The sequence below is a fragment of the Molothrus aeneus genome, chromosome 2 (assembly GCF_037042795.1).
Source record: "Molothrus aeneus isolate 106 chromosome 2, BPBGC_Maene_1.0, whole genome shotgun sequence".
In the NCBI taxonomy this organism is placed as follows: domain Eukaryota; kingdom Metazoa; phylum Chordata; class Aves; order Passeriformes; family Icteridae; genus Molothrus; species Molothrus aeneus.
Window position 1 is genome coordinate 98466276 of NC_089647.1, and position 16286 is coordinate 98482561.

General features: G+C 40.7%; 1 protein-coding gene across 1 annotated transcript; it reads left to right on the forward strand.

The window, feature by feature from the left end:
* The first annotated feature begins 3387 nt into the window (after positions 1 to 3387).
* On the forward strand, positions 3388 to 10433 carry LOC136571273 (toll-like receptor 7). Its single transcript, XM_066571629.1, has 2 exons — positions 3388 to 3541; positions 7008 to 10433. The coding sequence occupies exons 1-2, from the start codon at positions 3539 to 3541 to the stop codon at positions 10146 to 10148; spliced, it is 3144 nt and encodes a 1047-aa protein (XP_066427726.1). The 5' UTR covers positions 3388 to 3538; the 3' UTR covers positions 10149 to 10433.
* The last annotated feature ends 5853 nt before the right edge of the window (positions 10434 to 16286 follow it).

A 16286-nucleotide genomic window follows, 5' to 3' on the forward strand; every position in this document is an offset into this window, starting at 1 on the left:
AACTGTTCTCAGTCTTTATGTTAGAAGAGTAATGTGTATTAAGATACTATCCCTGTACCTAGATCACAGGAACTCAAATTACCACAAAATTTTACAAAAATTACCACATTGCATTGCAGAAGTTGAAGGATTTAGCTTATATTTGTACATAAACTTTATATTGACTTGTTCCACTGCCCTAGTGCAAGTACACATTTTTGGCTCTCTTGGTAAGAGTATCTGATGTTTGCAGCTTTGCTGGAAGCTCTTGTCATAGACTCCAGGGGTTTTAAATGTCAAATGCTCTGAGTCTGGTGCTGAGATATGGGACTGTGGGGAGTGAAACCTCAATGTCTTTCTTGTACTGAAGGGCCCAAAACTGAACGGAGATAAAGATTCTCCTTAGCCCTTCTTTGGTTGTTAATGCTAACAACCAAATGATGTATTGGTTGTTATTATAGGAATACTTTATTCTCTTTTTCTGCAGCAGCCAGATTAATTTCTGTTTGGTCTTTAGACCTTGTCATTTTCTCCATGGTCACCAAGCTCTGAGTGCTTTCTCTGCTCTTGTTGTAGGCCAGTCTCCTCCAATGCCAGCCTTCTGTTTATTGTTTTGGTTCATTTTAGTGCCTGCAAATACATTTTTGCAAGGGCTGTCAGCAAGGAGCTTACATCAAATACACAGATCATACATACAGAAGCTTTAAGGCATCTGCAAGTGATTTTGTTATCATTTCCCCAATTTTGCTATCCATTTCTCTTTTTGGTTCTTTTTGCACATCTGTCTACATCAGTTAGAAGAGTCAACTTATGTATTTCAAAAACTGAGCAAGATAACTGCTTTTCTTGAATAATTTCATGGGTGAATTATGCAATGTTAGACTGAATGTTGTATTAACTATGAATAGGTGAGGTTGTATCCTCATTCTTGAAACAAGGGTCAGCACTTTAGAAAGAAGGCATTGCTGCAGGACCTTAGGACTGCCAATAAACTACCCAGATTTAAGATGAACACAGTGGAATCCTAATTTTGATAAATAAGTTAAAGCAATTTGCTGTAAGTTTTCTTTTAGAAGACAAAGGGGGGAAAAAGGAAACGTGAATTCACCAATCTTACACAAACCAACTGATGACAAAACTCATAGATGAAGGACTAAAGCAATTATAGGTTCCTGCTTTTTTTTAAATTACATTCTTCACTCAGCTGCAGCAATATACATTTGCTCTTACCAATGGGTCCTCCCCTAACATGTGATGTAGTAGGAAGTACTTTTTTGGTTTTAGGTTACTTTGTGTTTCAGAGGAGACAAGAGATTATGTGCAACTTCTGAGGGAAACTGAATTTTTAAAATCAGTAAACCAGTAACTCCTTCTGCCTCCAAAAACCAAACTATATTCTGGAGTTCTGAACTGCAGTGCATTTACTTTCACCACTCTTTTGAAGGAAAATATTTCTGTATTTTGCTTTCCACGTTTCATAGGTTTAAGGAAAAAAAGAAAAAGCCGCAAAAGCACGCTCTGTGTTTCTATTAATGTTTAGCTAAACCTGCAGTTTCACTCTGTAGAGAATTGAAACTCCTGTGCTCTTAGATGGGTAACACCAAGTTTCTAATATAAAGAAGAATCAGCCTTATTTCAAAATAAAATGCTGAGTGTCTGCCTAGATATTAAAATATCTGAAGTTTGTGGGTTTAGACTGCAAGGAAGGTCTCCAAAGACCCTATGCACCCGCAAATAATTATTGGTTTGGGTGATTGGACATGGATTACGAAACCCACTTGCAACCAAAACACTCATGTTCTGGTGTCATGAGTAGGGATGTTGCTGTCATAGCAGGGTCATGGCTGGGTATTTGAAGAAATCAACACAGTCCAGCTTGTGTCAAATCATTCTCTTCTTTCATAATTAGTTAAGCACATTATCTTTGCTGTAGGGTCAATAATATGAGTGGAAGCTAACTTTCCTTTGTTGTCACATCCACAGTGAAATATTCAGAGCAGAATAGCTAGTGTAGAGTGTTTGCTAGTGTAGAGTGAAGGTTTTTCTCCTATCAGAAATTTCTTTAATGGCTTTTCAACACACAGCAGGATTTTAGTAAGATTTTTGCGTTAGTTATGGTAGCACTCAATGAAAATCTCGGTGCTTTTTGAAAAGCAAAATCCAGTTATCAGTAAAGAAGAATTATTCTGCATTGCATTGCTTCTAGGATTCAGGCACAAAGGTGAGAAATATAGTCCTGAATTAATAAGCCCTTTTCTAGGCCTTGATTGAAATGGTAACGATGCTGTACAACTTCCCTCTTTATGTCTAAATGACTCAGACACGAAACACAGGAAATTTGAAAGAATTATTACAAATTCTTTCCCTGTTTATTCTTCAGGTTCCTATCACCTGAAATGACTTTCTCAGCTCCACTATAGTCAGAGAAATTATAAATTGCAATTTCAAATGTAAAGAAAAATATGTGGAAAAGGAAGGCATGAAAAAACCCCACAAACTCCACCTAATAAACATGTTCTGGTGAGCATGGAGGCTTGTAAGTATGGAGGCACAGGGAGTTACTGTCTGAAAGAAGCCATGTTCTGTGAAATGCTGGATTGTCATCAGCATAAGTCTATTTAAGGTTTGGCCCTTCTACACTCTCCCACACAGTTTTGACCTTGTTGTATGCCATTTCCTGTGCCCTTGCCACTATCTATTTTATCCTCATTGGGTTTGTTTCCCTTCCCCAAAGTCCCATTCACTTAAGAGACATTTCTTCCATAGAGTATTCACCTTAGAGCCATCCCTCTTCTTGAAGCTGTTCTCATCAGAAGTGAATGTCAAATAATAATGACTAAACTTCCAAAACTGAACTATTGTTAACATCAATAACCAACTTCTGTCTCTCTTTTCATGCAGCTTACACCAAAAAGAGGGGGAGGGGGAAAGGAGGAACTTGAGCTTCTTCAAATCTTAGTTTAGTCTGAAGTGACAGACTTATGTAACACATTTTTGTCCTTGCTGATTGATCTTAAACTTTGTGGCCAAATATTTCACAATTGTCCTTTGGAATTCCCCATAGATTGGGTGTTAACCTTTTTTTTTGAGTAGTTTTTATAGTTTTTTATGGTGTGGAACTGTATCTAGGTAAAACACAGTTTGAAATGAAAACTGTTCAAAAGTAGCATAGAAGAGAGCATATTGAAGCATATGAGAATAAAAGCACGTGGATGTATGAGTAATGTAAGAATTTTTTTAAAGCAGAAAAAATAAGAGTACTCAGTTATTTCTGTGGGGGTGGAGCAGTAGATGAGATGCTGTTGTTTAAAGTAAAAATGTTAGAGGAAGTAGGTTGCAGCAGTTCTTTCACATTCAATTATTTCTCAAGCTGCAATTGAGGTGAAAAATAGTGATGGAGTAGTGATTTCTGCTGTTGTCTTGAGTGAGTTATGTCATGTTACATTCTCTTCTGCACCTCAGCTGAACCGCTGGAAACCACTTGGATGCTGTTTTCTTCTACTCTGTTATTATAGTCTCTTCAAGCATCAAATCTGCCAGACCTGGAAGCACACAGAAAATGGTATGTTAATCTTTCATTTTAAAATTGCTCTTAGGTATCTTTGACTAGAACTTTTGTAGATTTTCAAGAACATATTCTGCTTTTCTGTTTTCTAAATGGTACGGTTTACTGTTACGGTTATAAATTGCAGTGCATCATGACCAGAAAGGAAATTATTCATTTGCATTAAAACTTATTGTACATCAGTGCTACAGAACGAGCAATGAATGTCTTTTCAAAATGCTCTAAGTTCTTATGTGTTTATTTTTCTCTTCCCTTTCCTCCTGTCATAACCTAAAATGCATGTGGCACCTCTACAGAAAAACTTCTTTCAGAAACATATAGCTGTACTGTTGCTGAATATTTGAAGAACACCCTAAATCATTTAGAGTTTATGCACATGCAAGTTAAGATCAGTAGATTAATTCTTTTCAAACTTCTTATAAAGCCAAGCATAGATCACAGAGAAAAGAGCAGCTTCCAAACTCTAGCTGTACATTTAAGCAAGCCTCTCGTTGCAAACACATTGCACAAGACAGCATTGCTTTTTGCTCTTATTAGAAGTCTTTTTGTTTGTTCTGGTACTATAATGGACATGAGGTTTTACACATGTGAATATCCAGATACAGCACCAGAATGTAACTCTTTACAGTTCAAATAGCTAATGCATTAAAAAGATTATCAGGAAAGGGGAGAATATACAAAGAAATGAAGCACAAAGATTGTAGTAGCTAGGCTGGCTCTGCAACAACACTTAGGTTCCTAAAATATTGAAATATGTGAGAGTTTAAAACCTGAGCATTGTAAAAGACTCAAGAGTCGTTTCTTAGGAAACATATTCAAAAAAACATTCATGAAGACTTTCAAACCCCAGATTCACTGCCCCTAATTTCAGGCACCTAAATGGGCAGCATTGATCTCTGCTTGGTGTGTACTCAGGCAGATCTCCCTCGATCTTCAAACCCAGCAGTTCCTGCAGAGAGGCCTCTCTCTCTCTCCCACTCAAATTTCAGTGCTGCTGTGTTCCATGGGCACTTGCCTTGGGTAACCAGACTAACTCTGGGCTCCATCGGTCTGCTAATGCAGGAAATGGAGGCAGGCAGCTGCTGGGACATTACAGGCCATGGTAGCATAGGCGTTCTTTGGTATTCCATTAGTGTCCTAACATCCTTTACGTGTATAATATGCTGTGTCCCCTGGGAAAGAATTAAGGAAGGCAATTTTTTTTCAATAATATATCCAGATTTTTCTTTGGCAGTGTCTCTTGTCACTCTAAGAAAGACCTTCAATTTTCCATATAATTTAATAGCAATGGCAGAGTCCTTCCTTCTCCTTTCCACATCCCTGACTGCATTACTGGAGAAAAAAGGATTCTACTGAAAAGATAGGGTGGTGAGAGGAAATTAATGCCTTTTATCTTTTCCAAATTCACTCCCCACTTACTCTGATTATTCTCATTTATCATTTTTATCCAAATACTTTTCTAGATCAGGAGATCAAAAAACTTAATCCTGCTCTAAAGCGGATTGGCTAGACTGTACTGAACTCTCTTACCCAGTGATCTTTGTCTGGGTGAGTTTCCTAAGTGAATTCCAATAAGCCAATGATGGCTAATTTGATACCTAGAAAATGAAAACACAAGAGTTGGAGATAGTAAAATATGAATACAGAGACATGGCCTGGTTAGTCTGAATGAGCCTTCCTTGAATAATTATATGAATGACTGCCATGGCTACCAGCCATGGTATTTAGCTACCTTGTCTTTTCCCAGAGGATCTATGGAAAAGAAGAAAGCACTACAGCACTTCCAGGGAATGGGCAAAGAAACTGTGGTAGCACTGCAACACCATGTCACTGTATCAGGTTACACTGAAGTCAAGATCTGCAGTGGACTTTTACATTTTTCCTTCTGTACTGGGGCTCTGTAATTCCAAAGATGACTGAAGGAATTACCAAAGTGATGCCATTTGGATGTTGAGTCAAAGTAGCAGAAGTGCAGATCTGTGTGAGACCTGATCTGGCTTCTCTCACATTTGCTGCCCTGCAAGTCACCAGAGCACTCTTCCAGATACACAGATGCAGAGGTAGATCAGTGTAGTTCTCTAAGGTAACACAGAAACACAAATTTGTACAGGCGACACAGTGCTCAAAGTAAACAGGGTGAGCAAGAGGAAGCCTCACTTCACCTCCAAGCCCATGTCACCTGCAAGGCACAGCTTTGGCAACACTCAACAGGGTTCACACAGACTGCTAGGCAGTTCTCTGTATGTTCTTGTGTCCTAGCTAAAGAGATATAAACATTTCCATGTATCTTGAACATTTTACCAAATCATCCAATTTTCACCGTCTTAACGTGGGTTATGACATTTAATCAATATTATGCCACACATAACCAATCCTCATTGTTTAAACCCTCTATGTGCCATGCAAGCCTCCACCACTGAGTTTTCAAGGGAGAAATGAGGCTGTTGATTTTTGTGGGGTGACTTGACCAGCACCAGACACAAACAGTTAAGTGCTAGGCAAGGCAGCAAGATGGTCAGGGCCCCTGTGCCTGTGCCACACAAGCCAAGCTGGCAGCCTGCCAGCCAGGGTTTCCTTGACACTGACTGCTGCTGAGGAAGTAACTAGTAGGTTGTGAAATATTAAAAACTTTTTCCATAATACACACAAATCTATGAAGTCAGCAAAGACTCGACAGACAGAGAAGCTTCTTAACATGCCTGAGAAGCTTCTTAACATGCCTGTGGGATTTTAGCTCTGGTTATGCAGTCTGATTATTAGGCTTTTATGGAACATGCCCAATTTTAAACTTGCATTTTTATGGCCCCACGTCAAATTGATACTTTTTTTTTCATACTTCTTCCCTTCCTGGGCAGTGAAAATGCAAACTGGTATGAAACTTTATTGAAATAAAGACATTGACTGGCTTAGGTCAACTCTACATCCGTTTTGACACTTACTAGAGGAAGAGTACTTATGATAATGTTAAATTTGAATTAGGAAATCAGTCACCCATTAGTGAAGTTTTGAAAGTTTACACAAGCTTTTAAGTGAATATAAATTTTACCCATCTTGCATACGATTTGAAAAAATAGCTGTGTTCATCCATGCTATTATGCAAAGTCAATCTGCAGGATGTTTAATGCCTCTTATTTTCCCTTTTAAAAGAATGTTCATAGAGACAGAGGCTTTATTCACCCCTTTTCACTTTTTCAGGAGATATTTTATTAATAATTCCTTTTTTAGAGAGTGGTATTTATTTTAATACTAGAATTCTTGGACATAATAAAAAAAGCATTTGAGGGGAAAAAAGAACATATGTCTTCCAAAACCTCTAATCCTACTTGCACATCTGTACATAATCCTATTCCTCATCAGTGTGAGACAAGAACCAGAATTTAGATGTATAGTTGGCCTCACCCAGTGTATAGATGAAATATTCCCATTGCATTAAACTAACACCTCCATTTTTCCTTGGTTTTAGGTACCATGTGCAAAGATGTCAAATGCATGGCCGTTTATCTTGCTCTTCATATTCCCAATGCTGCTGTCAGGGGCTTGGTTTCCCAAAACTTTACCCTGTGATGTTAAATCCTCAGAAGATACTGTGACAGTGGACTGCACCGACCGGCGCATTACAGAAGTCCCCAGAGGGATCCCTGGGAACGCTACCAACCTTACCCTGAGTATTAACCATATTCCCCACATCTACCCAACATCCTTTGATCGTCTTGAAAACCTCCAGGAGATTGACTTCAGATGCAACTGTGTGCCTGTCAAAATGGGGCCCAAAGATAATGTGTGCACCAGCCCACTGAAAATTGAGAATGGCAGTTTTGCTGCCCTGACAAGACTGAAGTCATTGTATTTGGATGCAAACCAGCTGGCAGAAATACCCCGAGGTCTTCCTGCTACTTTAACCTTGCTGAGCCTGGAAGCAAACCATATCTTTTCTATCCAAAAAGCCAGCTTCTCAGAGCTAGCAAACATAGAGGTATTGTATCTTGGACAGAACTGTTACTACCGCAATCCATGCAATGTTTCATTTGAAATTGAGGAAACAGCCTTCCTGGCACTGAAAAAGTTGACAATTCTATCCCTGAAGTCCAATAACTTAACACAAGTCCCACCCAATTTGTCATCTATTCTAAAGGAATTGTATATTTACAACAACATGATTCAAGAGATTCAAGAACAGGATTTAAGTGGCCTTCCCAACCTAGAAATTCTTGACCTAAGTGGCAATTGCCCACGTTGCTATAATGCCCCATATCCTTGCATTCCCTGTCCCAGGAGCTCGATTCAGATACATCCAAAGGCTTTTGACTCCTTGGAAAATTTAAGGATTTTGCGGCTTCACAGTAACTCTCTTCAGAGCATACCCAGCAGCTGGTTTAAAAGCATCAAGAATCTCAAAGAACTTGACCTCTCCCAAAATTTCCTCATGAAGGAGATTGGAGATGCTCAGTTCTTGACATTTCTCCCTAGCCTTGTGCAGCTTGATCTGTCCTTTAACTTTGAGCTGAAGGTGTATTCTCCCTACTTGAATCTTTCTAAGACATTTTCCTCCCTCTCTAACCTGGAAACCCTGAGGCTCAAGGGTTATGTTTTTAAAGAACTGAGGGCACGAGATCTACATCCACTGCTCAGTCTTAGGAATCTAACGATGTTGGATCTCGGGACTAATTTTATTAAAGTTGCAGACATGACAGTGTTTAAAGAATTCCCAGCTCTTAAGTTCATTGACCTCTCAGTGAATAAAATTTCTCCTTCTTCAGGGGAAAGCAACTTCTATGGATTTTGCTCTAATCCTGGCATTTCACTTGAGCAATCCAACAGGCAAGTACAACAAGAGATGCATTATTTCAGGTATGATGTGTACGGGAGAAGTTGCCGTTCCAAAGACATAGAGGCTTCTTCCTACCAGTCTTTAGTTAAGGAAGATTGCCTTAACTATGGAAAAACTCTGGATTTAAGCAGAAACAATGTATTTTTTGTTAACCCCTCAGACTTCCAGGGACTTAGCTCCCTCAAATGTCTCAACTTGTCAGGTAATGCAATAAGTCAAACTTTAAATGGAAGTGAATTCTCTTCCTTGTCTGAATTGAAATATCTGGATTTTTCTAACAACAGGGTCGATTTGCTATACCAAACTGCTTTCAAAGAACTCAAACTTTTAGAAATTCTAGATCTGAGCAATAACAAATATTATTTTCTGGCAGAAGGTGTTACTCATGTGCTTAGTTTTATTAAAAACCTAGTCCATTTGAGGAAGCTGATGATGAATGAGAATGACATTTCTACCACTATTGATACAGGAATGGAAAGTCAATCTCTTCGAATTTTAGAATTCAGAGGCAATCGTTTAGATGCTTTATGGGTGGATGGCAATTCTAGATACTTGTCCTTCTTCAAGAATCTGACCAGCCTGGAAGAATTGGATATTTCCTTCAACTCACTCAGTTTTTTGCCTCATAGTGTTTTTGAAGAAATGCCTCCCAGTCTCAAGATCCTTAACTTAACAAATAATCGACTGAAGAGTTTTAGCTGGGGAAACCTCCCCTCTCTGAAGAACCTAGTAACTCTGGACCTGAGCAATAACCTTCTGACTAATGTTCCACGAGAACTGTCCAATTGCTCTTCATCTCTCCAAGAACTGATGCTCCGAAACAATCGCATTCAGCGATTAACTAAATATTTTCTCAGAGGTGCTTTTAAACTGAGGTATTTGGACCTCAGCTCAAACAAGATTCAAGTAATTAAGAGATCTAGCTTTCCTGAAAATGTCATTAACAACCTGAAGATGCTGCTTTTGCACGGCAATCCTTTCAAGTGTAACTGTGAGGCTGTGTGGTTTGTCTGGTGGATCAATCGGACGCAGGTGACCATTCCTCTTCTGGCCACTGACGTCACCTGTGCTGGCCCAGGGGCACATAAGGGAAGGAGCGTGGTTTTCTTGGATCTGTACACCTGTGAGCTGGACACATCATATCTGATCCTATATGCTCTGACAGCTTCAGCCATCCTTGCCTTAATGGTGATCCCAGTGATGAGCCATCTGTACTTCTGGGATGTGTGGTACAGCTACCATTACTGCACTGCCAGGCTGAAGGGCTATCGGCGCTTGTCTTCTCCAGCTGCTTGCTACGACGCCTTTATTGCCTATGACAGTGAAGACCCAGCTGTGAATGAGTGGGTGCTTCAAGAGCTGGTAGAAAGGCTGGAAAACCAAAAAGCCAGGCAGTTCAATTTATGCCTGGAAGGAAGGGACTGGCTCCCAGGACAGCCAGTCTTTGACAACCTTTCCCAGAGCATTCAGCTGAGCAAAAAGACCATATTTGTGCTGACCAACAGGTACATTAAAAGTGGCCGCTTCAAGACAACATTTTATATGGCTCATCAGCGGCTTCTGGATGAAAAAATGGATGTCATTATCTTGATATTTCTTGAGAAGGTTTTGCAGAAGTCCCGCTATGTCCGTCTGAGGAAGAGGCTGTGCAAAAGTTCAGTCCTGGAATGGCCAACTAATCCTCAGTCTCAGCCCTACTTCTGGCAGTGCCTGAAAAATGCCATAGCTATGAGCAATCCTCTGGCTTACAACAAGCTTCTCCAAGAAACTGTTTAGCTCTACTCTTTCCCTTAAACGTTTTTATGATACACATGCACCTTGCTTGGCACTTTTTAGTGTGCAGCAAGAAATTATGCACTACCCCCTGGAAGTCATTGTTCTAGAAAATCACCACTTCCAGCTTTTAATTCACGACAGGCCTCCAGCATCTCCTGTGTTTGGGACAAGTGTGGCTTAGACCCTTGGTCAACATGCTAAATACGCAGAGTGATGGAGTGGTTGGACCATGCCTAAAGTTGCTGCTGTTCAGACACTGTTGGAATAAATGGGATTTTAATAAAATGTATAGTTTATCTATTTTTTGTATTTATGAAAATCAAGAAAAGAAATCACTGGCACATTTGTGTCCAGAAATAGCTTTAAAAAAGCTCATTCTTTGAACTTAGAAGTTGGGAATATAAAAGATTTCTTATCTTTTCATCTTAGGCTTACAGCTTCTGAGTCTACCACTTCTGTCTGACTGGGGAAACTGGGGAAAGCAAATTCTGTTGAGAATGATGTCAGGGGCTTGGGTCTGGTACAGAACTCTCCCATGTTGCTCAGTTAAAAAGATCACAAATCTGAAGAGACTTGGAAGTATGTGTGTGGACTGAAATTGAGACGTATGAGTTCAGAAGATCTTGTAGGCTGTATAAGATAAAGGGATTCCTTGTGCATGGGTACAAGAAGAAGGAGAGGCCAGTACATGGGCAGAGGGAGAGGCGCAAGGCAGATGGAGAAATTCAATTAAACCAAAGAGACAAAGAACTAGATATATTCCAGATCCCATCTGACCCAAACCATTCTATGATTCTGTAAACTCAGGTGCCTCTGGCAGTTCCTTGCCTAGGTCTTCTGTCTTGTCCTTTCTTTAAATAGTCCCTTTTTGATTTAGTTTAGTAGGCATGCAGACAGACAAGAACACAAAAACAAACAAGAAAACTAATGCTCATATAATATTACAGACAATAAGGATTTTTTTTCCCTCCAAATTATCATAGTGGTGTTATTGATTTACAACAGAAGCAAGAGAAAGATCAGGGCCTGTTTAGAAGAGTGGATGTTTTGATTTTATTTTAACATTGGAAGGAGCATCTGGGGAACTAAAGGCTTGTCAGCCTGACATCGGTGCCAGTGAAGTTCATGGAGCTGATCATCTTGAATGCCATCATGCAAGAAGTACAGGAAAACCAGGGTATGAGGTCCATCTGGCATGGGTTTATGAAAGGCAGGTCTTCCTTGACCAACCTGTTCTCCTTCTGTGACAAAATGACCTGCTTAGGATGAGGGAAAGGCTGTGGATGTTGTCTATCTAGAGTTTAGTAAATCCTTTTACACAATTCTCTCTAGAGTTTAGTAAATCCTTTTACACAATTCTCCATAGCATTGTTTGGCCAGGAGAAAAGGCAGCTCAGGGAAACCTTATCACTCTCTACCACCACCCAAAAGGAGGCTGTACTCAGTGAGAGTCAGTCTTTTCTCTCATGTAGAAAGTGACAGGATGAAAGGAAATGGACTGGAGTTGCATCAGAGGAGGTTTACATTAGATATTAGGAAAAATAAAATCATGGAAAGGGTTGTCAAGCAATGGAACAGACTGCCCAGGGAAGTGGTGAAGTCACCATCCTCACAATTGTTTAAAAAACACATGGATATGGCACTTGATATGTTTTAATGTTGAACATGGCCATGGTGCTAGGTTGATGATTAGACTTGATAATCTTACAGTCTTTCCAACCTTAATTATTTTATGATGCTGTGATTTCTTATGGTTGTGTTTGTAAACCAATGATTTGAAGTTCAACTACTTTGTGCTTATTGTGACTGAGACAGTCACCAATCACCACTTTGTCCATGAATCCCTCTCTGCTTCCAAACAACAAATCTACGTGGGCACGTTCCCTAGTCGGTTCCCTTACTATCTCCACCAAGAAATCATCTTCAACATGCTTCAAGACTGCTTGTGTCCATTGTATAGTGTTTTTAATTCAGGTCTAGGAAGTTAAGGTCACCTATAAGGACAAGGATAGCTGACCTAAAGATATTTTAATTCTTTTTGGAGTAATTCCTTAGTGTCATGGTCCCAGATGGGTGGTTGATAGCATACTCCCACAACAATACACATCTTCATCCTTCCCAGAGACTCTCAACACATCATCACCAACCCCTCCCTAAGATAAAGAGCCATTCCCTGACTTCCCTCCACTGCCTGTCCTTCCTGACGAGCCTATAACTGTGTTTTAACACAATAACACAATGAATCAACAGTATTGTTTTATTTGGTAAAGAAATTTCTTAAAAGCAAGATCATTTAACCCACATTACTTTGCAGTTAATCTGTTAATAATCCTGAAGTCTGGGGCCACATAATTATACCAAAGTTTACACCTGAGCACTACACTAAAGGCATTTAAGGCACTATATCAGTTCAGTTGCTTTGTATATCAGATCTTTGTTTCAAATAAAGTGCTGAATTTTTTGCCTTCCCTGTGCACAAGTACTGTAAATAAAGCTTCAAAATTACTTGTGCCCAGAGGTTGCTTGAGCTTCTGTTCTTTTGAGACTCTTCTTATGCAGATTGTGGCCTGCACAAGTCAAATAGAGAAACATTAAAACAAGTCAAATAGAACATTGACTATCATACAAACCTTGTTCATAAATCATGCTGCAGCTGTCTTGAACATAAGGATGAACTGTTAATCACACCGGACTGGTAAACATCTTCATAATAAGATCACCCTTCTCTTGTTTTTTATGGTCTGACAGTAGGGACACAATGTTTAAATTTCCTTGGGAATCTGAGTTGCATTTCATGAGCAGTGGAAATTTGTATTTCTCAGATTGTTGGAAGCAAACCCACTCAACTATATTTGATGAGATGGAGGAAAGAGCAGAACTAAGCAGAATTGCAGAACTAATCTTACTGTATGTGTGCCCAAAATGCTTCTGAGGAGTTACAGGTGACTTCCAACAGCTCTGTGAGAACTGCCTCCATTTTGATGGAATTTAAAGCCATGAGAACAGAAAATGTTGAGGGGTTTGGTGTTTAATTCTCTATGCTCCCTGGTCCATGCCTGGATTCTGGTCTGAAGATCTGTCAATTCAGCCTGGTGGGAAACATTCCTCTCTCTGCAGCATTCTTTTGAGATAACTGAAAATATACTCCATTGCATAGCCGAAATTGGAGGATTTAGCTGATTTAGTCTGTAAGCCTTACTTTTAATCATTCCACTGCCCTGGTGCAAAAGCCACATTTTTGGCTTTCTTGGTAAGAGTATTTGATGTTTGCAGCTTTGCTGGAAGCTCTTGTCATAGACTCCAGGGGTTTTAAATGTCAAACACTCAGAGGCTGTTTCTGAGGCAGTGACTATGGGGAATGAAACCTGGGCATGTTTCACTGTACAAGTCCCTCTCTCAGTCATTTGTCAGGTGTCGGCTGTCAGTGCTGGTGCTCTGTGGTCTCTGAGTGGCAGCTGAGCGTGTCTGGCAGCCAAGGCCCACCTATCCACATCCAGGCTAGGGGGAGGATCAGGAGGGCAGCTTCAGAGCAGCTCTTGGTTGCAGATAAAGCTCCTGGGCAGAGATAAAGCCAGGCTAGTAAGTTAAGGGAAAAAGAAAAAGGCAAATGATGCAAAAGTGATCACTCACCACCTCCTGGCAGCAGACCAGTGCCCAGCTAGGCTCCGAATGATGCCTGCTTTAGCTAAATCCACATCATGCCACCCCTCCCCAGTTTTATTGCTGCCCATAGAACCTTAATAGCATGAGTTATGCCTTTAGTCAGCTGAGCTCCGTAATTGTGGCTGTGCCCTCTCCCAGACTCTGGCTCACCCACAGCCTACTCACCAGTGTGAGCAGTGGAGAAGGCCTTGAGGCTCTGCAAATTCCCACATGCTGGTGTGTAACCCACACTGCCTTGGTCACCAATCTGTACCAGGGTACCACAGGGCTGCTATGGAGAAAACAGGCCCCATCTCAGCCAGACCCAGTATGGTTGTTGTGACAAATGAGATGTGATTGTGGATACTCATGGCTTTTACAGGCCTTTGTTGAGCTATACTTGTAAGAAAATGTAAAAGAAGGCAAAAAATAAAAGAAATTGTACAGAATAGGCAAATCATAGAGACTTGCTGAATTCCCTGCTCAGATTAGGTGTTGTGCCCCCATGCATGTGCATACACATAGATATCTGCTCTTATTAGTAAGATTCATAGTGGATGGCTTTCATCCAACACTACAGGAAGAGCTAGTCTTTGGCAAAATTATGATGGTGCTGTATTGTAGTTACAATTAAAGAATTTTTGATAAGATGTTGTGATTATATAGCACATCAATTATTATTATTAAAATGCCACAGGATTTCTACAAAACAACTTTTGTAAGTTGTCAGTAGTGTAATACAGAATTGATTTTATTGACTTGAACCCTGTGCAGAGCAAGTCAAATCTTAGTCCATCCTTTGCTCTATCAATATAGCAATTATAATTAGACTCTCAAAACATATAAAAGAATAAGTAACTCCCTCCCATCCTCAGAGGGTCCAAACAATGGTGGAGGCATCCCTGCTACCGGAGGTTGATGGGTTTCACTGTCTGTCCAGCAGCAGCTCTGGGTCAGGTCCCCCCCTTATGCCTCATAACTGGTTGGATCTCTAGACCGTGGGCTTCTGCACTTCACCTCCCTCTTCCATGGGGGCCTGGTGGCCAGGGGCCTGGGACCCTCCAGGACAGTAAGGAGGGGAGCAGTCACCTGATGCCCAGGAACCTTGAGGATGGGAGGGAGAAGAAAAAATGGTTTGTCCGGGTTTTCTTCTGGGTTCACAGAACCTTCAGGGCCTGAGAATGAGGTGAAGGGTAATGAAGATGTGATTCACTCAGTGACAGGTGATGGCTGCTTGCCTCATGAACTGGCATTAACTAAATCCATGAGCAGGGGCTGAAGCAGGGTGTACTGGTGGCAGTGGCACACATCAACACTTCACTTCTAAAGTGACTTTTCAGGGAAGGCAAGAATGAGGCATATGCCAATGCCACTCAGCTCTGAGGAGACCCCAGGTCCCAACAAGGCTTGCAGGGGTAGGGTTCAGAGAACAGTGGTGTGAAAGGGAAAATCTGCCTCCAGGACAGGCTCCAGAGCAACCAGGGAGGAAGGTCACAAGGACAGGCTCCAGAGCAACCAGGGAGGAAGGTCACAAGGCTGGGAGGGGAATCCTGCACCACGGTAAATGGCATGGCTCTGGACTTGGTTAAACGAGTAAAAACGTTTGTGCTACGGTGTATCTGCAACTATATGGATAACACGCAATATATACACGATACAAAATACATTCCTATTGCATATAGTTGTTTGTCATTTATAAATATACATACATAGAGGGAGACAAGAAATCAATCCATTTCAAGTGTAGTTCATGACATTAGAATCAAAATAATCTCTATTGAATAGTATCCCTCACAGATAGAAATGGTTGTCAAAAAGGCAGTATTAAGGTCTAAAATAAATGAAAAAATTATGTCTTCCGATCTTTAAAACTCCATAAATTGGTATGCATACATGTCTAATATGAGCTGTGTTACAGTAGCTTGCCTGCCATAATCTTAAGCCTTTCTTTCATATGGAGCTGCTCTCCTGGTATGTGATTTGTTTGGGTCCAGCAGTGTCTGAGTTCCACGTTGTCCTGCAGGGGCTGCTCCAGTGCTCCCTCAGTGCTCTTGCCTGAAGATGACTTCATAAACCATGGCAGGATTACCTACATGAAATATGAAAAAAGGCTAGCAATGTCATCAGTAAGAAGCAGGATTTGAGGATATCCCACTTACAGGTGCCAAACTTCCTCTGAACCTGCCAGTTTTATGATTTGCCACCACTTTCTCCATTGCCATGCACCATCACTTCCAGCATTACTGCCTTGGCACTTCTCCTCATCATCCCTCAGAGAAAAGAAGGAATGATATCTGTGGCTACTCTTGTCTTATCTGCCCATGAGGAAGGGGCAAGCAGAAGGGACACAGCTACGGTGTTGACCCTGGAGACCTTGGAAAATAGCTCCATCTTATTTCAGCTATTCCAGGATGCCTTCTGTCTCCCTTGAAGGTAACTCAGTTTCAAAAACAAGAGTGCTGGGCACCTTTCTTTGAGCAAACAATTTTAACCTAT